General features: G+C 38.0%; 1 protein-coding gene across 1 annotated transcript; it reads right to left on the minus strand.

Annotated features, from left to right (window-relative positions):
• Nucleotides 1-23: 23 nt before the first annotated feature.
• LOC114524187 (rapamycin-insensitive companion of mTOR-like) lies at nt 24-26,208 on the minus strand. The gene is made up of 41 exons (XM_028545314.1): nt 26,059-26,208; nt 23,840-23,887; nt 23,423-23,520; nt 23,056-23,117; nt 22,288-22,419; nt 22,056-22,119; nt 21,676-21,802; nt 21,468-21,541; nt 21,240-21,335; nt 21,091-21,158; nt 20,785-20,852; nt 20,546-20,628; nt 20,113-20,200; nt 19,814-19,904; nt 19,610-19,676; nt 19,408-19,488; nt 18,970-19,070; nt 18,764-18,860; nt 18,411-18,491; nt 17,997-18,029; nt 17,823-17,882; nt 17,214-17,260; nt 16,141-16,273; nt 15,405-15,464; nt 14,690-14,832; nt 14,173-14,299; nt 13,569-13,664; nt 12,272-12,340; nt 11,488-11,564; nt 10,844-10,922; nt 10,444-10,556; nt 9,532-9,619; nt 7,649-7,741; nt 6,782-6,888; nt 6,373-6,551; nt 5,492-6,181; nt 3,854-4,826; nt 3,412-3,601; nt 2,462-2,910; nt 447-585; nt 24-145 (listed from the first exon to the last, which is right to left on the minus strand). Exons 1-41 carry the CDS (start codon nt 26,084-26,086, stop codon nt 101-103), a joined length of 5,544 nt encoding a protein of 1,847 aa, XP_028401115.1. The 5' UTR covers nt 26,087-26,208; the 3' UTR covers nt 24-100.

Consider the following 26,208-nt stretch of genomic DNA (forward strand, 5'->3'; position numbering starts at 1 on the left):
GAACAACTTTAATTTCTTTTCGCTGAACGAAATATACATATGATAAGCGGCAAAACGCAGTTTATTTTAAACAGCCTAGCTGAATTGTTTTCAATTTTATCTAACTGCTGTGTTTCTTAATTATTGCATCTGCTTGGTCCAACAGCTAAAAAATGATAAAAATAAATTAAAATCGATCGCCATGTTGACTTGCGGAAAATGTATAAATTTGCCTCAATATAATATGGATGATTTCACCGCTTTTGATACAACCCTTTCAGTGCTCTTTCTTATTCATATTCTTTTCAACTCTCTCTTTAGTCACAAAGTCACCAAGATTATAGCTATATTTGGGCGTTACCATGACACCTATATCGTGTTTATCGTGTGTACGATAAATCAGATATGTGGTGATGGAAAGATACCCCGAGGGTAATAAGTATTGTTTTCATAATACAAATTCTTACCTGAGTAAATTTCACTGGCTCAAAAAAGGATTGGATAAATCTTCGCATGGTCAACTTGTAATTATACAAACTCATTTGTTCAATCACCTGACTGTATAAACAAAGATCTTCAAACATCTGTGGCACGTTTTCTTTCCAACTAAAAGAAAGTTATAAATGCAATGAAATGTGCTTGTGCATGGACCAATAGAACATTCCCTATAATGCATAAGGTTCCATACGCATGCAAAGTGTCTTTAGGCTAAGCCTAAGGGGATATATATATTTATTTAAATTACAGATTTGATGCAAATCAGTCCAGTTATACCGAATAACGGGGTAATTCTATACAGTCCATAATCACGATCAACATAAATCGATCAATAACACAGAGCTTATCATTTGAAAATGAGAAATCTCAAGCCATTTCTGCGAGACCTGCAGAGATACAGTGCATTCTCGTGGGCCCAATTCCAGTTACCCAAAGGGCAAACTACAACGTTTGGCTTCTTTATTCAGCTGAATAAAGAAGCCAAACATTGTTGTACTGTAGTTTGCCCTTTGATTTTGATTAATAGCTTTGTTGCAAACAAAGAAAACAAAGGTTAAAGTTATAATATTGTTCAGCTAATTTGTTCAGTAACCTGGCAACCCTGGAGAGAAACCCTCCGGCGTCCATGCATGCACGATATGCTGCAGTTTGATTTCATTCACGATATGCTGCAGTTTGCTGCAGCATGTAGGAATACCTATATATATATTGACAATCGACCATCCTTTTTAGCATGCAATTTGTCACCCAACCTCAAACGTTTTATGCATGCATGCACTTGAAACCAGTACGAAAACATTTTCTAAAATCCGAAAAATGATTATTTTGGCCGGATGACTAACCAAAAGTATCGCGCAGAATCCTGATGATAAGATTTTCGAATACATATAAACTAAATCCCCAAAATTATATTTGAATACTGATTTTCATTGCATATGACTATATACTATTCTGAGTTGCATTATCAGTGCATGTAATATCGAAATATGATGACAGCTATAGGTGTTCATCCTCTACTGCTATACTTTATAATTGTATGTCCCGTCGCATATCTTGAACAGCATTTAGATAATCAATTTGGCAACAATTGTCCATAAAATGCATTCGCCAACTCGGTCTCTTCCACTCCGAAGAAAAACTCTTTTGCCGCAGCGACGAACTCGTCTCGGTTGATCACGCCGTTGCTATTCGAATCAATGACGTCAAAGCAACGCTTAATTTCTTCGTCATTTATGTTGTGAGCAATAACATTGAAGTAGACTTTAAATTCTTTTTCGGATATGGTTCCATTGCTGTTTGTATCGATGCAATCAAACAGCATATCGTGGACTCCGGAGGGTTTCTCGCCTGATGGCGACAAGAGCACGTCGCTGGCGGCCTTGGCAGCTTCTTCCAACGGAATCTTCATACCAGGTTTAAGACTCATGAGATCGGCAACCTTTGCGAACGTCGCAGTAATTGCTTGGCATTTTTCCTCGGTGATATCACAAGTGTGTTCTATCAATCTTTTAGCCATGAGCTCAAAGTCTTCGCGTGAGATATAGCCATCGTGGTTCATATCCATTCTGTGCATACGTGTTCTCATTTTTCTCAAATGATAAGCTTTTTGCTGTTCATTCACGCTCATGTTGACGATGGATTGATTGGAATACGAGCTAGGACGCGCAACGCAAAGCGACGCTTATACTGAAATGACAATTGTCAGAGGTTTCAAAACGTATCGAGGCCACAGCCCTGACTCTTCTACAGTTTCTAACAAACAACCTCGTACCCAGGGTCTTTACTCGTGCCCTGGGTACGAGGTTGCCTAACAAAGCGATGAAAATTGATGACGCAAAGGATCATGGCAATACCCCGAGGCGCACCTTAGGTAAGCGACTGGAGACAAGTCAGGCCTCATCCGGCCTGTCGGCACGCCCACGTTACCAACGAACACGTGTTAAAAAAGAAGTTTGCAGCAAAGCATGATTCTCACGCCACTTACCTTCGAAGAGACTGTTGATGTGACTTGGATGTCACAGCACTGCTCAAATTCACAACCAGTCTCAAGATTTCTCGCTTAATCAAACTTCGTTCCTTTGAAGTGATCGCTTCACCTCGTTTGCCCTTGAGGAATTTTTCCAGAACGCTTCCAGAAGACGGAGTCTCGCTATTTGTGGGTCCGTTGGGCAAAGTCACAATTTTATCAGGGCAGTCAGTCTTACCGGCCGAGCCGGCTTCATTTGACTCTATTGATGCTTGCCGGACAACGTGATGTAGACCGGTGACATTGGATATGTCCATACACGACAGACAATGCGTGACATCATGCGATGCTTTTCCTTTTAGAATGTCTGTCGCTTCAGACTCCGGAATCGTTGATTCCTGCGGTATACTTGTGGAAATACCATTAAAATTCGCAGCCCACGATCCTTTGAACTGAGATTCGGCAACCTGAAATAACGGAACAAACCGCTGTGGATTTTGAATATATGTCCCCAGACAACTTCAACTTTTACAACACAAGTTATACAACGATCGAGTTTGGCGATCACTATTTTCAGAGCAATATCAGATGATGATGTACGGATTTGAGCTGTGTCACAGAGCAAGAAGTTTAAAAAATATCGAGCCATTGCAACTACATGGGATGAATGTGATGATATTATTACAGACAGAGAGAAAGAAGGGGGGGGCGTTTATGTTTTCAAGTGTTCTACCATGCTCATTAAATTCGAACACGCTATCACTTTATCGTATAGAATTCAGCGAAAACTATTTTAAATTTTTACCCAAAATAATGCCATGCAAATATAAATATAAATATGTACTGTACAAATGTTGAAATAGTAATGGTAATAAAAGCCAGCGCGGTAACGCCAGCAAATAGGCGGGGATAAATCCCTCGTTTAAATGGCCCTGTTATCTTTTAGTTTTGAATGGAAATGCACTCACCATGAAGAAGTCGGTTAGTTCACAGGGCAATGTCAATCCCAAAAACTCGTTTCCTCTGGCGGAACTCGCGGTCTTCACTTTTCTGCCATATTGATGCTCCAGAGGGGAGGGGGTCGGTAGGGCAGATGATCCCGATGTGTGACTTTCAGCCAGGTCTAAGGACAGTGGACGGGATTCTGGGATTGGTGGTCTGAAACACGTAAAAACAACATGACTAAAGAGGAATGGGAGAATTTCAGTGAAAGGAAATATATTTGCCAAAGATTTGCAAAAGAGCGATCGATGAATTGAAAAAAATAACGCCTCAGAGTTTCACAGAATGTGGTGAAAACGATAATCTCTTCTGATTGAAACTGCAAAACGCACACAGAGTGTTGGAGTAGCTTTACACTAACTCATGGACGCTAAAAGATAACAAATATTTCCTAGAAACCCCGCTTACCCAACGATGGCGAACGATTGATTAAATCCACCGATTCGCGATTCAATATCTCTGTTGATACTTCGTTGTCTCCGTAAATTACTCAAAGCCGAGTAACCGTGTGCATCGCGAAACGATGTATAGACTGGCATCATATCCCCGATTTCGACGTCCGCCGGTGACGTTGGGCTCATTGGAACGGACTGAAGACTCCATATGGACAGCGACGTCACGCTTTTCTTGAGGCGTCTTCCACGCGGAGTGTAACTTGAACTCGCCGAGCTCGCGCTCCGCGAATACGCTTTCCGCGGGAATTTCTTGCCCAATTCGTCGACCGATGTTCCAATGTCTCTCACGTGATCGTTGCGGCTCACTAAGGATGCCATGTCACTCAAGCCATCGCTAACACTCATCTGGTCTAAATACGACCCATCGAAAGCGTCATTCTCATCAGTCTTTGCAAGGCTTTTCAGGACCAACGTTTTGTTGTCCAGTAACATCACCTCGGTATTGCTGCCAGTTATCAAAGCTCGTTGTTCGTTACCTGGAGAGTTGATGGAGTAATCACTTCGAAACATTTGACGATTTGCGCGTGCGGGAAAGTGCCCGGTGCCTTCGGTTGTGCCAGAAAAGCTTGCGCTACGGGCATCAGCCGTGATGGCCAGCCGGGGATCTACTACACTTCCCTTTTCGTTTAAACTGGAGCTACGCGTGCGGTTTAGCTCTGATTGTCTTTTCCGTATCGTCTTCTCGTATGTTTTTTCCAGGTCTAATTGTAACGGGAGGTTGTCGTCGAGGCTTGTCTGACTCTTATAGCTTCCAAAACTTTGCGAGGTCTCCATGGACGAAAGTGAACGATAACTTGATTCGCTCACACCGCTGGAGCTGCGCACGTGACGCACTTCGTCGCCACCATCGGTCATAACGCGTGATCGTGGCGTGCTACTCAGCGGACTAACGTTTGTCTCTTCGGGTTCTACTTTTCCTTCCCTTGCTGAAATGAAGAATAGTAAAATATTGAGGTTTTGATGGAATAGAACAAGAGAACGTCCATTACAGGTGTTAAAGCTCTCTTAGACGGTGGGATTTTTCATGCAACTTGCAAAACAATTCTACTTTTGAGAGATGTTAGATTTGGTGACTTGTGTTTATTACACTTCATATACGTTTCTCACACCTCCATTTTGAAGACTTTTCACTAATTTGCATATTTTAATTATGAAAGGGTGAAATCCATGATTAATTACGCTGCATCATAGCCTATGATAACTGCAGTATTTTACTCTGATTACAAAAAGTATCTTAATTATTGATTTAATTTCCTGTTTTCCGGTTTGTAAAAGGTCTATTATATTTCCTTTCAGGGCAATCCAAAGGCCCTGTTACACGGTGCAATTTTGCTTGCAAGTTTCAATGCAATTCTACTTATAAGCTGTAATTGCATTGGTCTTTTTGAAGGTAAAATTTAACGTAGCATTACAACACTCCAATTACTATTTGAGATGCAAAGAATTTCGATTCCTTCTTCCGAATTTTCAGGCAAAAATATTTACACAGCACACAAGCGTTGGACCGTATAAATTTGACAATTGAAATGACATATCTTCGCATTAACCGAAAGATACAGGTCCTGAGATTCGTTTTCCCAACTTAACTCACTTTGTGAAGAACTTGTACTCTTAAGGATTCTACTAATCAACGAATTTTCTCCCAAGGAACTCTCGTATGGGCCGAGGTTGATCGTCTTCATTTGGTTGCCGTGCAATCCAAGACTGCCGTCACTGTCGGCGGAATATCTGGATGCATTTGAAGCGCTGCGCGGATACGACTCACTCCGTGCTAACATCGCCGGACTATTCTCCTTTCGAGACGATGGTCGTTTCTTTCCCCCCCGGCTGCTGTCATCGTCGACACCGCCTTTCTTCGCAGCCGCGGTTTCTGCAGGGGGTGGCATAAGATGTTCCGGAATCGACGCTTTCTTTATCCTCTCGAGTAACGAAGGTGTCTCGGCCTTTGGCTCGACTTCCTCGTTAGAACCGGTTGATTTTTCCTCCGACAAAGACATGCTGCTTCCGTCGTTGTGATCCCCGCTAAAGTACATTGCTTGTTTTCTTTCCTCGAGCATGCTAAGCAAGATACCACTGCCGGTCCCTTCGTCATGTTTTGGCACCTTAGGCGCCTCCTCTCCGAGGTAAATACCGCTGCTTTTATCATAAACATTACTGAGTTGCTGCTCGGTACCGAGATACACACCGCTCGCTGCGTCGTACAAAGACTTTTGAGCGTCCTCTGTCTCACTCTCGGATCTTCTGTGCTTGAGACTCTCGTCCACGCTCTGTCGGTAGTAATCTAGGAATTGAAGGTAATTGAATTGTTTTTTAAACGATCGTTCCAAATATTATATATACTACACGCTTTCTGGCCGTGAACCCAAAAATTGGTCGGGCAAATTAATGACTTGCAATTTTCAGTAAAAATTTCACTATACAAACAATTCGCATACAAAGATACATGTAAATGTACATATAAAAATTGTTAACCTGTAGCAGCAGAGAGGGATGAGACAAACCACTTGGAATAAGGTAGTGCTTCCTCTGTAACCTCAACAACAGGCCACGAGTCCTCTCCTTTATGACGAACGCTTTCCCAGTTCAGATCTTTAAGAATGTCGGCGCCTTGACGGGTCGTGGCAATCAATCCCAACACATAAAAACACGTTCTATACACAAAAAATACATAGGCTAAAGTTCACTTGTCTGATCGGTTTTGAAGATACATGCATGATGCCCAACTGAATTAAGCTACCGCCTCTTTCCACATAGCGTTCAATGGAATTAACGCAACATTAAAAGTATTGATCACAGATTAGATCAGAATGAGGTGAAAAAGGAGGATACGTGACACATGCAGTTCGACGGTCTCGAAACTAGAAAAGAAATCGTGACTCACCCTCGGAGAGTTAGCACATCACAAAAGTTTGCCATTTGAACAATATGAGGTATAATATCCTCGTCAATCAAAATACTCAAACCCCAGCTTGATGTGCCAATATGACCCTAAGGCATAAGGAAACGTAAAACGTCAGCGAGCAGTTCCTTTGTAGTAATGATTCGGAAATAGTTCGGTTAAGTATCAATCGTACACTCCGTCCAAGATTGGAAAATTCTTAGCTTTTTTAGGAAAAAAGGAACAGGACTATCGAGTTGAACGGCCATGGTGGAACAGTTAGTTTCATGAGCTACGACCACCCGGTCAATACCGAATGCAAAGAACACCCAGAGAACTTGGCAGTGTGTGATGAAAAATAATTTTCCTAACACCAAGCTAATGAAAGTAACACATGAATGACATGATCAGATCTATTGACTGAATAAGTGCAAACGGTTGCTCGATCACTGCTCGGAACTTCAGCTATTGGGCGGACATAAATGGACTTTACGGTTTAGCATACTAAGATTAGTAAAAATGCCAAGTTTGGCTGCACTATGCGAATTTGGTAAATTTTACTACCAGAGGACCGAGGACTTGAATTTGAGTTGTGTACGATTCCCACTCGAAATTAAACCTTTAAACCATTTTGTATTACGTGTTAGTTGTTATATACAGATTGCGCACGTATAAACAAAAAAGTATACAAAACTTCGCGTGGCTATATTTACGAATAAGTATAGGTAATCATGCGATGGCGAGTACAATTCGGGATCATTTGGTCGTAATTCACGTCCGAACTATTTCAAATCGGTAAAAATTACCGCTTGTTTCAGACGATTACGACAAAATAAAAACAGACCTAAGACCATACATAATACTACATACCAATGCCCACAGCGCTGTTTTGACTTTGTGAATGTCTGCAGCATTGTCTGCGTCGAACATTTGTATTGTATGCACAAACTGACCAACATAACCCTGAATAAAAAAAGTTGATTACACAATAGAAGAATAGATATAAAGATTAGGTAAACAGTGCAACAAGATGTAAAGTCATCATCTTACATGCACGAACAGCTTTTACGCAGGGTCGTATTTTAAACCTTTTTCAGAACGTGAGAAAATCTTGTTCATAATCCCACAAGGCACATTCAGTTAAAACAACAAGAAATTAAGGCAAATGGCATATTCACGTTACAAAAGTGCCGTTCATATGCCATAGGCTGCCCAGAAATGTTTCTCGTGGCGCTCGCGCGTTATATACGCGAGTCTACTCGATCTGACATAATAGATATATAGATACAATTTATTTAACCACGGTAGAATCTTCAGTGTATAAAAACTAAATTAAACTTATTTACAGAACCGATTTACAAGATTGCCGCGTGGGAGTCAATATTACAAAAAATTGAGTAATAGTCATTGGTAGCTTTTCTATAAGCTGTGGATAAAGTGGAAGACTTCGTATTTCTTGAGGAATACCATTCCAAAATAGTGCCCCGTTATAGCACAGACTTCGTTTTAAATAATTTGTTCGATGCTTTGGTCAATTTTATATATTGGAAATTATTTAATGTATATTGGAAATTTTCAATTAACAAGGGTTAATTTTTTAGGAAAAATATTTGCTACCGTAGCACATAAGTAGCACATAACTTTAAGTAGCACATAACTTATTTCTCATACTTTCTCATAAATTGAAAACCTCATATTGTTATTTAATGGGTTTTCAATTAACGAGAGGTACTTTTTTAGGAATAATATTTGCTACCGTATAGCACATAAGTATTTTTTATTAATATCAATTAATGACTGCATTTCTAGGATTTTCTAGAGGATCAGCAGTATATCGGAAATAACAAACGGTTATACTCAATATTGCATGGTAACTGTAAATTATGAATTTGTTGTTACGACTGCTGACTACATGCGTAAAATATACATTCATGTGAAATATATTTAATCCCTCGAGGCCCGAAAGCGCAATACGGTAAACGCTATCGCCATGCAAGATACGAATTTACCATTTGTTTAATGTTATGCACTGGGTTTGTGTACAGAGGTAACTCGCGCGTGAGGTAAAGCGTTTCTCTCGGAAATGTTTAGTAGTATAAGGGGAAAAATGGCAGCATACTAAAAGATGGTACAGATTGACATTATCCTTAGGAGACCTTCCTTATGGTTGGTTTTATGCAAGGTTCAGAGTAATTATAATGTATGATACATATCATCTGGATAAAAGCAGTTATCATCTATACATTGATTTGCATTAATCTTCACCTAATTAGCATAACATTCCCTATTTTGCAATCTTAGAGTTGTGTTAAGTTGTTTCGAGAAAGTTGTGTTGTGTTGTGTTTGTTTTGTGTTGTTTCGCGTTATTTGAAATTTTTTGTAAAAGGAGCCAGTTGTATAAAAGACTAGTTAATTTTTAACTGTTAAGGACATAATTAGCTAATCATGCAGAGCCGTGTATTTCTGAGTTTAACTATGGAAGGTAGGATTTAACTATGCAAAATGTATTTAAAGAGTTTTATACAACTGGCCCCAGGTCACGTGATTGGCTCAAGTTGTATTAGTGGTCCTGAGCTGTTTTATCGTTTAAAATTAGTTGCACTGTCCTGTAAACAGTCAAAGTCAATGAGTAGATAGTAAACAGCGACCGAGTCTGGAATTGCGTTGCAAATTAAAGCAAAATTCGGCCTAATGTATCGCATGTCAAATAGATGTTGTAGTGTAAGGCATGCACGATATTGAATTCCACTTACGGTTTGCAGAAGATGTTCATATCCACTTTTCAACTTTACAATCTCGCCAAAGAAATGCGTCGGCACGTAGACATGACGCTTGACGTCCCTAAAAAAAGATTCCAGAAAATTATATTACGTCAGCAAATGATGCCAACGGCGAGTTTTGAGATTTAAGTCCGACTACCATGCACTATACACTTCGCTGACCTATCGAACATTTGATTGGTTAATAGCCTAAACATCACGCATCTGATTGGTTTCCTTTATGCCCGCTACTTACACGGGTGCGATAAATCTACTACAAAGTTTCAAACAACGTGAAGCTGCTTGCTGCATACGGTACATAAAGAATAGAGAGGTTCACTTTAAACGAAGAAAATGTTTCTAAACTTATAAGATATACCAACAAAGATTAATATATCAGTATACTAAACAATTATTGGATGAGGCTGAGCATGATATCAAGAATTGGATAAGGCTGAGCATGATATCAATGTCAATGTTAACTGCAGAAGACGGATAACATTGACCGAGGTCTGATCATTAATGCTTATTTTATTTTATTGTTTATTTTATTTTCGCGCTCTTTTAGGTTCATGTTGCTGGCGCGCCAAGGTCTGGGTATGAGAGAGTCCAATAATTGTTTTTTTGAATGCAAGTTCGATCCAAAAAAATAATTATTGGATGCTGAGCACGTCAGCAGCTGAAATTATGTATTAAATACAGAATATTGAGAATTAACCGTTGCTTTCTGACCAATCAGGAACAACAATACACACAAAATGTATAATAATAAAATTTAATGCAGGAATTTCTTTTTTGCCATCCCTATATCTAGCTTCTCCGACGGTTGCTCCATGCATATAGGTTGTATTGGGGGTGTTGCCTTGCAAATTCAGAAGGTGAATAAGCACAGAACATTTTACATACTTAAAGGATGACTGTCTCACATAACCACCATCTTCATCGGTTGGCTTCTGATATGTTGTTAAGGCCTCTGCTAAAGCTTCTTCCACCCATTTCACGTATTCAGAAGAATATTTCTGGAAGAATAACAGCCGATTCGCTATATTGCATTAGCTATCAGAACGCCTTTCCTATACCAAGGCTAAAATAAATGGTCATATAATGGGGGTTCTGCATGCTGTACATGTAAAAACTATAGGTATTGACTTTATATATTTTTCATTTGTTAAGTATTGACTTTTTAGTACATGAAGGTGAGCACAGAGAATTTGTCGGTGAGGGTATAGTATTGGATTTAATGTCACGTTTCCTAGAAAAGAAATATTTCTAAATTAATATAAAATGTACGTAATTAACAGCATACCTGATGCCATTGTTCCATTAGTGGATCAACATATCCAAGTCCACTCAAATATGTGAACCCTTTATCCACAGATAAAAATCTTAAAGAGAGATTGTACCTGTTATACAATGTATGGCTTTACATGCAAAGCGACACCGCATGCAGAAATTGGTGCATGTTTATTTAATTCCAACACAGAGATGCCATTACTGTTTCGCATTTGGGTATTTTTGTATTGCAATATTACCTGCAGAGAATACTATCAAATAATTTAAAACAAGTTTACATTTTCGGCTGAGTGCTGAATTTGTATACAATGCACAATCTTCTGCATAAAAGCTTGTCATATACACATGCATTTGCCGGCTGTAAAATGGCTTCTTTGAGGCTCAAATATTAACGTATATACCCAATTCAGACCGTTCGTTCTTAATTGTAGCATGCAAGATTAATATCTTTAGTGAAGGAAATATTTTGTCCAATAGTTATAAATCTTTTTGTTCAACAAATCTATAAGTATTGAGAATTGCGGCTAAAAATCTATATGTAAAAGTCTATAATTAAAATGGACTTCCGCGGTGTCTTACGGAGGAGATATTTTATCCTATCAGTTACAATACATGGTGAAATCGTGTCTAGAACAGCATATATTCTCGGTTATGTACCTTGTTAGAAGCCTCCAGCCTTTCTCCCCAAGATGAAGTAAAGCCGGACGAAGTTGAACCAAGTATTGAAGATTAGCCTTAAAAAATGGAGTACGTTTATATTCTTAGTCGAAAAGTTCTCCCGTTTCTTCGGTTGTATAGCTTCTGCACAAAGCTTCTAATCAATGGACAGGGCATGCAGAACTAGTATATTCTTATAAATGAAATCTATATATGATTGCTTAATCAACTACCTAAAATATACAAGTTGATTTCTCGACGTTTCGAATTAAGGGCCTCTGATAGAAGTGATGAAATATATAGGATTGCACTGCATATTTTGTGTGAGTGCAAAACACATGGTGAACAAACCAATATAAGATGAGAAGCCAAAGGCAATTAAAATATTATTACGTTGTCACAGAAACTACCGACACCCTGACGCAGGTTGAAGTTGGAACATCGAAAGCTATAAGGTTCCCTTTTATATTTACGGCATTTGATGAAACAGTGCTGCATGATTATTTGTAGGTGTATTTTTCTTCCAAATCTAGTTCAACATGAAACTGGTTCGCACGGGTGAAATAAACATAAGCACAACGACGGTTCACATGTACAAAGTACACGTCGACTAAAAATAACCACGTTTTGTGCCTGTCTTATTTTCCCATGTGAACCGGACTATATCTACACGGTCTGAATATACTGTTTACTATCGTAAAAAATGCCCACGAAAACGTTCAAGGATGCAACAGTCGTTATGGCCTTTCTTCCACTTTTAATTAATATTTCCTAGAAAACAAACCTCATCTTCGCAAGCCTCTTCCAAAACATCCGCCGCTTCCATCGCAATTCTATTCTCATGATCATACAGCTATAATTCGAAAATACAGAGCTTTACCGTTCCATCAACACCTGCATGCTTAAGGCCCATTTACCCTACGCCATTTGTCGTATACGTTTCGTTTACCCTGGCGTATGTGAAAGTATATGAACACACGTACAAACATGACACTTTAAATTCCACCCTGAACAATACGAATGGAGATTGTGGCATAGACCCTCTTTTGCATCCATCAGAATGATAATTGCATACAACTCCACAAGCAACAAGGATAAGAACATTTGCAGGAAAGAGTTTCAATTAGGAAAGCTGTTCTGAGGTAGCTAATAGTGAATTTTACTACACAAGTATTCGCAGACAAATAAATGACTTGCGCAATAAAAGTCATCCGGTTTTACAATTTCGATACGACCACAAGTCGCCATATAGTTGCTACGTTAAACAAACGCCGAGTTAGTTGAGATTATACATCAGTTAAATGGGTCCTCACTCAAAAAGTCAAGTTCGCGGGCAATAATCCCCTATATATAGCTTTCCATGCAGAATCCACAAAAATATAATTTTTAATGTGAAGATCTATAGTGCATTGCATAGTTGGCTATAAGTGTGAGGTCTCGTTTATATAGGAATAACGTTCGGACTGTATTCGCGGACTTCGGAATTACTACCAATTTGTTTGTGGGATGTGTTGTCAGGTAATTTATCAATTACCGTAAGTCATTTCATTGACACTACACACGTAAAAACGCACAAGTTGTAACAAGTCTGCAGCAGGGCTGTTACAAGTCTGTTCACAAGCTTGCACCAAGATTTGTTCGCACTGCTTGCTCCAATTTGTTGTAACAAGTTTTGGACAAGCTGTTAACAACTTGTAGCAAGTCCGATGGCATTATCAGACTTGTTACAAGATTGTTTGACAAGTCTTATCAGATATGATACAACAACATTGCTATATACGAACTTGACAGCAAAGGATCGTAGCAATATTGTTTCATCATGTTTGTACCAGACTTGTTGGAACAGCCTTGTAGCAATTCTTTTAATTCAACAAGTTTGTTACAACTTGTTAACAAGTTGTCCCATATTGTCAACAGCTTGGGACAAGCAGTGCGAACAAATCTTGTTACAAGCTTGTGAACAACTTGCTACAAGATATGATATTTTTACGCGTGTACAATCACTTTCACACTCTTTCTCTACCCGATATATTACAGACAGTCGACGCGCAATAATAGCGGATTAAATCGTTAATTTATACCTGAGTAACCAAGAATTCTATTCCCCAATTATTAAAGAATGCCACTTTGGCCCTCAATAACGCACGCAAAAACTTCGTAGCATACAGACGAACATTCTAAAACGTAAAATATACGAACTTGTAATGTACTTTAATATATTATGTTCCGCTTACATGGCCTGGTTATCGCTCATACCTCAATTAAGGGAACATCTCTAGCAGAGAAATAGGTTGGGTTAGGTCAGGTCAGAGGATGGGTAGCAAGGAGCTAGGGCGGGAGGTGTGGCAAGAGAGGGGGGCGCCCTGTAAGCAATTGCAACCGGTTAACATGCATCACATAAAAACAGCATGTTCTATAATAGATTAGTAGTACTCAGCATGTTTTGTCTTAAGACTACAGGAAAGCAATGAAATGTTTCCACGCTCATGTCTACGCAAGTCTCGCTCGAATTGAATTTTGAGATTTCTTATAGAATCGTGCATGCTTTGGGTAAAAATTTTCAGATGTTTTCTTGTATTGAATGACCTTAGCAAAAAAACACCTTCGAGAATCAATTGTATACCGGCCTTATTGATAGTGTATGGAAAGAGAAATATTCACCCTTAGGACATGGATTTTATTTACCGTTGTGGACGCGGTGAGAATCTTGGACAAAATAATTCTGCTTATTTCAGCACGTCTGTAGTCTAAACTAGCGAGTATTAGCTTGAGAAGGCGATCACGTGACTTCATCGAAGCGAGGTCTAAATAACTGAAAACAAATCTAGCTGTGAATAAAAGCATTGTTTGCAAAATAGGAATCATTAGCAAGTTAAAATTGAATGTGAAGAGATTACAATTTTGATAATCAAACTCCCAACTAAATCTCTACTTTGCTCAAAAACCTCAAAAATTCTCCAATTCCTAAAATCAGTTTTAACACGTCGATGCCTTTGTTTTGACTAAACCGGAAAATGGGTGGCCAGGTTTTCAAATTTAAGTCTGCATCTAGTTTGAATCGAATGAACACGCACTTTGCATGCAGAATCATCCCGTAATTAACTTATTATTATACAAATATGCAATGAATGAAAACCTTGGCCCAAGCTTGTTCACAGCCTGTATCACGAAGACACGCCACTGTGTGTCGGGGTAAACTTACTGTTGATAAACTCCAGTCGTCGCTAGAAGTTTGTGGCCTTCACTTGAACAAGACATTCGTCCAAAAAATACAAAGTAATAACGACTTGTTGTCTTGATTAAACTTTCTTCACCAAGGGTTCCAGAAGTGGCATCTTTTAAAGTCTAAAATAAAAGAGATCAAGCAATTCAGAGCCGAACTAGACACTCGATCGTAACTGCATATAACCGATACTTCAGTCGTAAGATCTCTGGAAAACAAAGGGAACTCATTTAAGAGCTATAATAACTCTCCAGAACTTCAGACATGCATGGTCTACCATAAATCCTTCATCAGAAAAAATTGGCATCACCTGACTTATATAATCGGGTAGGCTATGCATGCATTATGTTTTTGACAAGCTACAGTGATTTCAACGGGGAAACCAGTGGTTGAGATAATACAATCGGTTCGGGCATACGTTTATTCTCCTGTATTTCTTAAAAATATTTCATCAATGTTAAACTTTTCCCATCTTTTCGTTCCCATGCCCATATCAACAGAGATGAGGCCGGCAACCGCATTATTATATAGGATAGCCTCTTATTGGCCTTCCGCAAACCCTTTATATCAATTCCTAAGAAATTATCCTATATTCGAAAATTCCTTGGTATAATGCTCGCAGGCAAAGAACACAAATGCATGCAGTAAACGTACTTATATTATCTGGCCACAAGTTTTTCGCATGCACACTTACCTTATCTAGACATTCAGAAAATTCCTTTGTGAAGTCTTCTAGCATTCGTTGACTTTCATGCTAAAGTGAAAACAATAAGGAATGTTAAATCAACAAAATGGTGAAACGATTTTTGCTATATGCGCATTTGGACGTAGCAAAGGATCGGGCATTTTCAATTCTCTCGTCTCTTTAATGAATACTAATAATGTCGAAAGCACTTCACTAAATGTTGATGAAGAATGTCGATGTGATTCATCATCAACTGCAATCCGAAAACATCTGACAGAAGTGGTATTCAGCATTCACAGGCTCTGAATTCATTTTCATATCCTATGATTACGTAAAAGATCGCGAATGTTCACTCTAGCAGAATGCAAACGGTAGAAAATTACTGGTGAAAGAAATAAAAAGGATAATTGTATTGCTGAGTTGAAGCTTCAAGTCATGAGGTCTTTTTCCAGTAATTCTGGTAAAATGCACAACGCTTCCGTAACCGTGGAATTTGAAACGTACAATATATTTCTCTCTAAGGCTCTAGCAATTTTTGGTGCGATTTTCTTCTTTTGGAAGATGTGAGTGAGTGACTAGTTACGAAGGCTCTGAAGTATAAGAGCTCTTATTTGAACATCCCTAAATAATTCACTTGTTCACATCTATAAAAAAAAAAACAAAATCGCAAATAAAATCGCTACAAAAATTGCAAGTGAAAACAGGCCTTTAGAATGAATGCATGAAGCTACTTTAATGTGCTTACGATATTTGCCAAAAGAAAATCTATCAGGAGAAGACCAATTTCCGAGAGCTTCTTCGCCATAGGATCGCTAAGTTCTACGGTACAAAACTGCTGGCTGCTTGGTTGGTAGAAATATAATAGATTGTTGATAAACCTGAACGAAAATAACAAATGCGTGTTTGGATAAGCTAATCCGCGCTTGAGGCAAGCTAGCATGCTCTGCTAGCAGAAGTCAACAAATAAGATCTAAAATCCTGGCAATAATTACTATTGGCATCGCGCGTGTAGAGGAAAACAAGATCGATTTTTGCAGAATTCGCCCTTCGAAAATGTTTATTCCCTCCGACCCCATGCGTTAACGTTTTGTGTAAAATAACAATGAATATAGGTGGGAAGGCGAATTTCGTGCCAACAACGGTGTGACGGATCAGCAGCCCAAGTATACTACTCTATATTCTATTTATATGAGCCATTGGTGAATATTCATGGCCAAGTGATGATGTAAACCACGCCACTATAGTGCAATTCTGTTCAGGAGTGTAACTAGAACGGTAATTGGGGGGGGGGGTGAATATTCATATATTAAGTTCTGCCCGACGGATTTCTATTGTAAGCTATTGCAATTATAAAAGAAATCCGTAGGGCAGGACTGGATATATTAATATTCACCCCCCCAATTATCGTTCTAGTTACGCCACTGATTCTGTTGTCAGAGTAGTGTTTAATTGAGGGAAAACATGTCTTCTCTAACGAAGGCTGTCAACACACAAGGCTGATATACTATGTCAGAGCCGACCCATCTAACGCCAAGAAAATTGCTCGAACAAGTTTCCCAACCTTTCCGACACCCCACTTCTGATCCATGCCTTATCAAATATATCTACGACTCCAATTACGTTGCTCATATCGACATGCCTTTATAATTACTCCAAAGACATGCACGGAAAGACAGGTAGCGACAGATAACGACCGTATGGAAACTATAGGCTTAACGCTCAATCAACATAAGGAACAATAAATTGCAACACTCACATATTAAACAAAGAGTTGTAATTTAAAAGTGTTAGCGAGTAGATATACTGTATGGTACTTACCCGCTGCACCCAGTCTCTTCCAATTTACGAAGGTTCACTGTTGGAGACTATCAAATAATTATTAAATTAATATCACCATGGCTATAAGAAACGTTCCACAATTAGTTATAAGATTGCAATGTTTGGTTGCGAAAGATTGAAAATGTGAAAAATTCATAGCTCTGCAAAGTTGATGATGAATTTTTTAGTGTTGAATTTAGTTTAAAGGGGAATGGTCCATTTGACGACGTGGTTGAATAAAGTTTTTGAAATTGAATACAAAAGCCAGGAGTTTTATTCACCAACACTCCTTGTCGCGCATCAAAGAAGAGAAATTTAGACCTGTTCAACATGCATGACACAAAATGTGCAAAATCGTCATGCTTTAAATTGCAACTGTTCACGAAGTATAGGAAAAGTTTCGCTCTATTTTGCGGTGGCGTTAATTGTAGATTGTTTCTGGAAGAATTTAAACTTAGTATACTCTTAACAAAGCAAAGTGATTCACCTGAGCGTAAGAAACTCGAAAGTAAACGGAAGACGGAACTTAATTAATTACTTCTTTATACTGAGGCTCGTTCAATTTTTCCAACGGAACTTTTTCACACATATATATACTAAAGTTCTTACCTCTAGAATGGCAGCAAAAAAATCCCACTGTAGTGGATGACAATCTTTTGCTGGTCCAATCTGTAAAATTAAAATATACACTAAGTTTATTCCTTACTATCCAGTATAACGCCTAAAGAGCAGTTCACTTTTCATCAAGGTGAAGTTGATCGAGATCACAATTTAATTTCTCACATTAATTTCTCTGATCATTTCGTCGTCGATATCCTACAAGAATATTAATTTGAAACATTAAATATCGTGAAAAATCATCGCATATCAGCGAATAGAGAAAGTGTGGAAGCAGCACACGTTTCCACGCATCAGGGGCAGGTTGTTCAAAAGCCGGTTAGCTTAACCCTGGGTAATCAAAGCAAATCTTTACATCGATTTTTTTAATCGCCTGTTTACAACGTTGAATATCTCTTTCCATAAATATTTTCTGGACCGACAAAAGCCATATTTTGTAAATGTTTTAAAACGAACAACGGTTCAGAGACACTTAAACTAAAACATTGGATTAAAATTTAACCCAGGGTTAAATTTAAGGGCGCTAACCTAGCTTTGAGCAACTGCATGGCCCCAGAATGTAAATGACCTGATGCTGACCTTATTTATGCATTTCAATAGAGCTTCTTTTTCGCGTTCACGTTTCTTGTGCTTGCTCTTGCTTTCACTTGACTTGGATTGCTATAAAACAGAATGGAAAGTAAGAATCAAAACACTGTTTTCTATATTTCGCACAGTCGAAATTTTATATACTCAAAATGATTATCTCTTTTAGGAACAATCGTACTGAGTTATGCGGTGACTTTTTATCTTTAAATATTATTATTGCATATCTACATATATATACCGAATAGTGTATAGTGTATATAGCTACAAATACAAAACAGTTTATCAACACTATAATTATACATGTAACAAACATGTAAAAAAAAGGAAAAAAGGACATGCATTACCATTGTGAGGAATTCCAAAAATAGCGAGTGAGGACTCAATGTTCGTTTCTTCAATTGATGAAGTCGGTCCAAACAATTAACAGCAGAGCTCGCACGTCTGGAATTACGTAAAGAACATTGCTTAATATTACTTTACAGAGCTGCTATCATGCAATAAAGTCTAGTTTTCATTTATTCGTAAGAATGAAGTATTTGGAACATCTTACCCTCTTTCTTGTCTAGTGACTTGAAATGATGTTGCAATATTCATCAACGTTGGCAAACAGTGCGTATGGCTACTGCACTCTGGAGGAAGCAGAGTGTTGGCCTAAAATGCAGGATAGGATATGGTAAAAGTAGGGTGGGATACAGTACGATAAAGCAGAGTACAATGTGAAGAAATTCACATGCATAAATAAGAGTAGTGTTGTGAAAGAAAGTACTAAGCCTAATTTCAACTATGTTTCTAGTACATTAATTACAATATCAAATTTACTATGCACAAAGTTAGGGGCCTGACGTATCGAAGTAAAACAAATACAAGTATTGGTGAAAGATTTCAAGCAAAAAATTAAGAAAAGTGTGAAGGGAGTTGGTTTTCAAACGTTTCACCAAAAATGATATTTATATAGTTATATATTCTTCTAAATTTGTTACATACATACCATATGAAGTAACTGACCCAATACAATTGTCGCTCGAACTGATACAAAATCTTCGGACGTAGTGATGACCTGTACCAAACTCTACACGAAAATTACAACACGTAAAAAACAACACGTATTTTTGAAAAAACATTTAAACATTCAAACGTGCGTATGTACACTAGGAGACAATATATGCGATAGTATTAACTATGTGCTTCACCTCGAATAACCCGGCAGTGACGAACGCTGATAGAACTATGGCGGTATAATTCCTTAGTAAGTCCACCCTGTTAACAAAAGAAAAGGATTGTGGTTTTTGTAAAATGCATGTTAATTGCCATAAAGTTTTGGTTCAAAGAGCTGTCGTAAATATTGCAGTTGATGCATGGTACTAGTCGGTGGTTTATTGCCATAATTCAAGTACCTGGCATTTACTCTGCATGGTAATAAACTATGAGCTTCTTCGGCTACAAATCCTTCTGATAATTTCCATGAATTCTTCATCTGACGTGGATCTAAAACCATACGCAAGAAAGTACGGTAATGCAGGTGCATGCATGGGCGCCAAATGATACACACAGAAGGCAATATCAAAACTCGTTATGAAATCTGTACGTTGAAAGTTGCTTGGGGAGTGAAATTTAAATGTTGTATACCACAGTCTCCAGAGACCAAATTTGATAACTGTTCATAACCGACGCACAAAGAACTGGCTTTACCTACCTATGCTTTTTAGCGCAACTACAAATTCATCAGTCCACTCAGGGACTGGAAGTCGAAAAACGTCCATCAAAATATCCATGATATGGCGCTACATGGAGATAAAGGACAGAATATTTATGTTGTCAGGAACTGGTTGAGAATAATATAGTCTTAATGTTAGCATCGTTAGAATGGGACACGAATAAAGTATAGTCCTAATGTTAGCATCGTTAGAATGGGACACGAATAAAGTATACAAGTCGAAACGGCGGGGGCGATGTTGTGAAATAATTCAAGATCTACTGCATGCAGCACTGACTGCATGGGAATTTTGAAAAAGTTATCTCTAAGAAAAGTATCTCTAAAATTTATGAAAAGAGATCCATTTTATATTTTAGAGGAATTTATCCTTTTCCATCTCCATAAAGGGCTTGATGTTTCCACTGATATTTACCTTAATAATTGGATCGGGTAAGCAGAATATCTGAAGCACAGATTGAAGACCACTGCCATCTGGTTTGCACAAACATATTATTCCTATGAAAAACGAACAGGGAAACTTATATTTGACAGCAAAATAGCTTGTGTATGAAACAAGAAAGTTATAGATGGCCTGACCGCTTTTACGGTCAACATAATAAATGTGAAGCTTCATAACAATATGTGCATGTACAGCCGCAAAACCCAGCATACCTGGCCACGTTTTAAACACAGTTGCCATCGCCATCTTGCTTGTCTGTAATCGTGACTCACGATCCTCCCTGAAATACAAACCAACAGATATAATCTGCTAATTATTTTTCGTATAACAAGCTAATGATTTACCTATATTTTTTATACTATCACCATGCAGAATTATATGCATGTTTAAAATTAATTATGCATGCATGTCGTTGGCAAACATCTTCGTAGGATATGGATCCTTTGGTTCGTACGTATAGCGCGAAAGATCCAATCAAAATGTTCCACTTTACCCCATGAATCGTCCCACATAAATACCTGAGCTGAGAATCGGGAACTTCGATTCCATGGTTATAATGAAGGTCAGTGAAGGGAGCTAATATGCCCTGCAAAAAATGAAAAAATGTCATAATGTATATTTAAAGACTTCCTGCGACGACAGTTTTTAATATCAATGTGTAATTTACCTCTAAGCCTACATCGGGTCGTACATAACACCTGGTTACTGGATTGTTCATCAGAAACAATAAAGTCAAAACAAGGCATTCGTTCATTCGATGAACCTGATAAAAGGATTAACGTTAAATTTGACGCGAAGGAGTGTCAGTGGTGAATGCATGCTTGGTTATGCTACAAAAACTTATTCAATTCCAAGAGATTGTAACTATACCTATGATACAGTGTTTACAATATACCTGTGAATCAAGAATACTGGATATGATGGTATTTATTCCGCCACAGTAGGACGCCACTTGGACATTACTCAAAGCTGGTTAAACGAGATGAGTTAACGGTATATAATATCTCGAAGTGGTGAGATTGCAAATAATTATCAGTGTATGTCTTCTGGACCAACACATGCATGGAACACATTTTAATATTATTGATACGATGTAAACGAACCTAATTCGCACATTGTGGCAAGGCAAGCTCGCCCAAGTCTGTCGTGTTCTTGACTTTTGTCAGCTGCTATCGCAACAAGACAGTGCGCAAATGACATCGGAAAAAGATGAGGACAAATAGCCACAACCTATCAAATAATCAAAGTTTCGATTTTGAAATCATATAACAGGCCATTAACACCTGTTATACATGATCCAAAGAGTTGGTCAAACTTAATGATTTATAGACGTAACGTCGCTCGCCTCACAATTGAGCAGTGAAATGTGATTGAGAGGCATACATTGTACTAATTTCATTTCTTTCAATCCTCACTCAATTGCAATATTTTTGACCGGGTGAAGGTTGCATGTATGTAAATCGGGGTTCTATATAGTTCGTACCTTGCGGACAAAACGAAGTGCCTGAACTCGTTCAACCTCAGATAGCTGCTGCTTATCAAGACAACTACAAAAAATTCCCATAAAACGCAAAATATATAATGACAGAAATTGGGACCTGGGACATCAAGATGTCGCATATATTGTTGAAAGATTGCTCAGAGAAATCTAATAAATATTTTACTTTCTTTCACACTTTGCTTTCCGGTTCGCGAGGTTTTTATTCAAAACTTACCGCACAATAAAGATATCAACTCTTAACTTCATCATCTTGCTAAACGATTTTTCATCGGTAAATAAATAACGCAACGCTCTGGAAGCTGCTGCCCTGACCTCCTTCGATCTGTTGAAAACCGCAACTCGCAAACTAAAAATATTCAAGATATTTACAGTCACTTCGCATAAATATTTTTACCATATTTTTTGGAGCTACATGCATTCCAATCGAGATTTTTTGTTGTTAGACAACAGCTTAAAATTGTGGTTTCCTGTTCCATGCAGCCGTTCTTAAAATTATAATAGATGCACATATGAACAGGGATTTGGCTCGAAGACTACTTTACTCGGGAAAAAATCGAAGCCGAAAGTTATATTGGTGTCATTGACCAGCAATCCGTGCTATATACAGCAAAAGCCATTTCAAATGGCTACAAAATACTACAATATGTGCATGTATATACAACGGGCTGCCCTAAATCATTGCCACTATATTGTACCGTTAGCTTACTAAATGTACAGTGTAATAGCCCACTTTTTTTTAAGTTTCGTACCATAATTTACATTCGTGCAAAATATAGATTTGGCACAGTTAAGGTTAAAATCAACAGCGAAAACAAGGAATCATGGGCACTTGTCACTTTATAAAATAGACGAACATTCGTGTTTATATATGCACTTTGTATTGCCTAAATTGAAAATGGTAAAAATAAGACAAATAAAATGGAGGTATAGGGAGAAATTAAGGCTCTCTTGTCTATACTTTAGAATTTTGACTTGTATATACCATATTATTATTTCTTCCAAAGAAAATCCCAAGTCGGAGCCAACAGGTGTAGTTTGGATCAGCTGAAAATTGGAATACACAACTCTTTATCAGTACAACATGAATTTTTTTATGAATCGCCAAATCGCTGTTCGGCAACACGGTACATACATGCAGTATCTTGACCTTGACAATTATATAAATCCTATATACATAACAAAAACTTCACGCAATAATGCATAGACGGTATGCTATAATCTGCCAAAGATATGACCAAGGTTAAGGCCCACAAGATACGATACGTAGATTATCTCATAGTTTATCTCTATACACTTTACAGTATACGACTAATCACACACCATGTAATTGGACCTCATGAGGGTTTTACCTTAGTAAAATGATTTACGTATCCCATTTTCTTCCCAGCACTCATTCCACCCCGGTTAGTTATCTCTTTCAAAACAAACTGCATGTTCTCCTTGGGGTCTAAAAAAGACAAAAACAAGTTTCCTATATCGGCAGAGCTTAATACCGTTGCACCTAAACATTTTAACACATGGAGTAAACTTTTTCTTATATAAATCATATTTTATGCATGAATGTAGTGAAGTCTGCGATCTACTTTACCAATAAATATACTACCTACTATCTACTTTACGAATAAATTTAATGGAAAAAAAAACTTTCTTTCGTCTATATTTTCTTGTTCGCCCCTTTTTCTACAGCTTTCAGCCGAAACTGACAAACCTCTGAGCTTTCTGGAACATTAAATGAATAAGCAAAAACATTTTGAAATTACACACACCTTTCTTCAAGTCAAGTGGAAGAGGTTCGTCAGAACGAACACTGGATCCTATAGGGATACAAAAATTAAGAATGAAATTTTCCGTTGGGTCAGTCAGGTCCGCTCTCCTTATTCATGTACATAACGCATACAATCAGTACCGGGCAGAAGCGGGTCGATTCATACTGTATAACTACTAAACCAGCACACCACATTTACGAAAATTCGATCGGTTGAAAGTGTTGTGAATTGGATCATCACTTATGTTTTTCAATTATTGAACCTTATAGTCACGATTACGTGTCTTTCCATTGTCTATAATCGGGAAGAAATTCGGGCAAGTTGGAATATAAACAAGTCTTTTTCACTGTAAATAATATCTGCCATATCGGAGCTACTTTCACTTTTTCAGACCCAGTATAAAGGAATTTTTGCACGAATTTTCTCTCGGGTTACACTAGCGGAGAGGGCCCCACCTGGTATCTGCCCCCCAACCCAACTTAAGTCCTGCGTACGCCTCTAGGAAGAATGCGTTAAATTAACGTGTGATTGAAAGTTGAACGCCAAGTTTGTTGTGCAAATAAAGTTAGTAATACTATCATGTAGAAGAATTATTCATTTAAATTTACAAGTACATGTGAACTTGCAAATCCATGGGAGAACGCGTTTTCAATAATATTACCGGTTAGTTTTTATGCGAAAAGTAGGCATCATGATTAAATGTTGAATTTATGATACTTTTACATAGTAGCAAAGGGCACAGGGCTGCCCTTGCTCACCCCTGTAAGCAAAGGGCAATGGGGCAGCTGCCCCTGTGGTTCTGGCACCCCTGACTAAATGTATGTTCTAGTTCTAGGTATCTTGGTGAGGATGTTCCAATCAGGTTTCAGATACAAGCTTCAAGTCATTTCAAACCAGCTATAAGTCCACAATTTTGTGCAAGCCGAAAAAATTATTGTAACCTGAAGCATCTTTTTGCAAGCAACAAACTCCTAATTGCCAGTTTTAACAATGCTAGGTTTTTTCTGTAGGCTTGACAAACTTGCAACAGCCAACTATGTACTTTTGACTGAACAAAGTGAACAACCAGTGAGAATCAGACCTTTTACATATTCATCACAAACCTGATGGAAGCAAGAAGATAGTATATACAGTATATATCTGATTGTGATTTTGTCTTGAGACAGATTTTTTATTAATGTATGTTTGAAGAACCTGAGTGATTGAAAGATTGGTAAGAAGAAATCTTTTGATAAACCTATTAAATAAAATTCTGCTCTAAATCCTTATCTAATCCTAAACTGACTTGATCTTGTAGCTAAGTGATGGCAAAAAATGTGTTGGGCATGGTTTCCATGGTTGCTATCATTGAACATTATAAGCATCACACAAATACCAGGTAACTCACTTTTGTTCTCATGAACCAACACACCCTTTCTAAAACTGTCTTATCATAAAATGACTAAGGAAGGAAAGTGCAATCTTTTAAGTTTACCAAATTTTGAAAATAATCTCCACTCAAGAGGCTAACAACCTTTATTGTCATCAGGTAGTAGGAGGTGCATAAAACAAATTAATTTGCAGGTATGATGCTTTCTACTCTATTTAGATAGTCAGACAAACATCACAAGCAGAAAGATTTATGTTCATGGAGGTATGTTCACTGTACTCTAAGCTTGGGGGGGGGCTATGGTGATAAATTGCACTTATGTTATTCCAGTTAACAAGATAGTTTAACGCAAATTCACACACCATTGAAAATAGCCTTGTTTAAAGAGTGAGTCAACAAGACAGCCTTTCTCACCGTTAGATGGACTACTTAGTTGATATCCCATTGTAAATAGCCAAAGCTCAGAGTACTCTTACTGTCCTTAGTCCTACAGACCGACCGTCAAATATCACCAGTAGCTATATAGATTCAGATTCATAGATGTGGAGTATTTAATGAAACAATGTAGAATAATTCTTTCGATTGACAATATAGTCTATCAGATCTACAATAATTCATAATATATGACCCGTCTAACTTGAGCAAATATAATATTTGCAAGAAAAATATCAGAATCCACAAGAGAAAACAGATTTGACAGGGTATTGCCACAGCGTATATTAATCCTCGATTGCCCAATGACGAATTTCACAATACACATGCGAATATAAACGGATATAGATCTACCTAAAATCCTAAATATATCCAGATTTTTTAGTCGTGATCGGTTGGTTATTGCAAGTACACCTACCTGACGCACGATAATATCGTCGTGCCATATTGAATCCGATCAAAAGCTTCGACGATTTAGCTAAATCTGTGTTTCTCACACATCGCGATTACCAATGATCACCGCTCAATGAGTGAGTGCGATATTTCATGAGGTGACGGCCATTTTCTA

The sequence above is a fragment of the Dendronephthya gigantea genome, unplaced genomic scaffold (genome assembly GCF_004324835.1).
Source record: "Dendronephthya gigantea isolate DGI-Jeju-01 unplaced genomic scaffold, DenGig_1.0 000030F, whole genome shotgun sequence".
NCBI classification, from domain to species: domain Eukaryota; kingdom Metazoa; phylum Cnidaria; class Anthozoa; order Malacalcyonacea; family Nephtheidae; genus Dendronephthya; species Dendronephthya gigantea.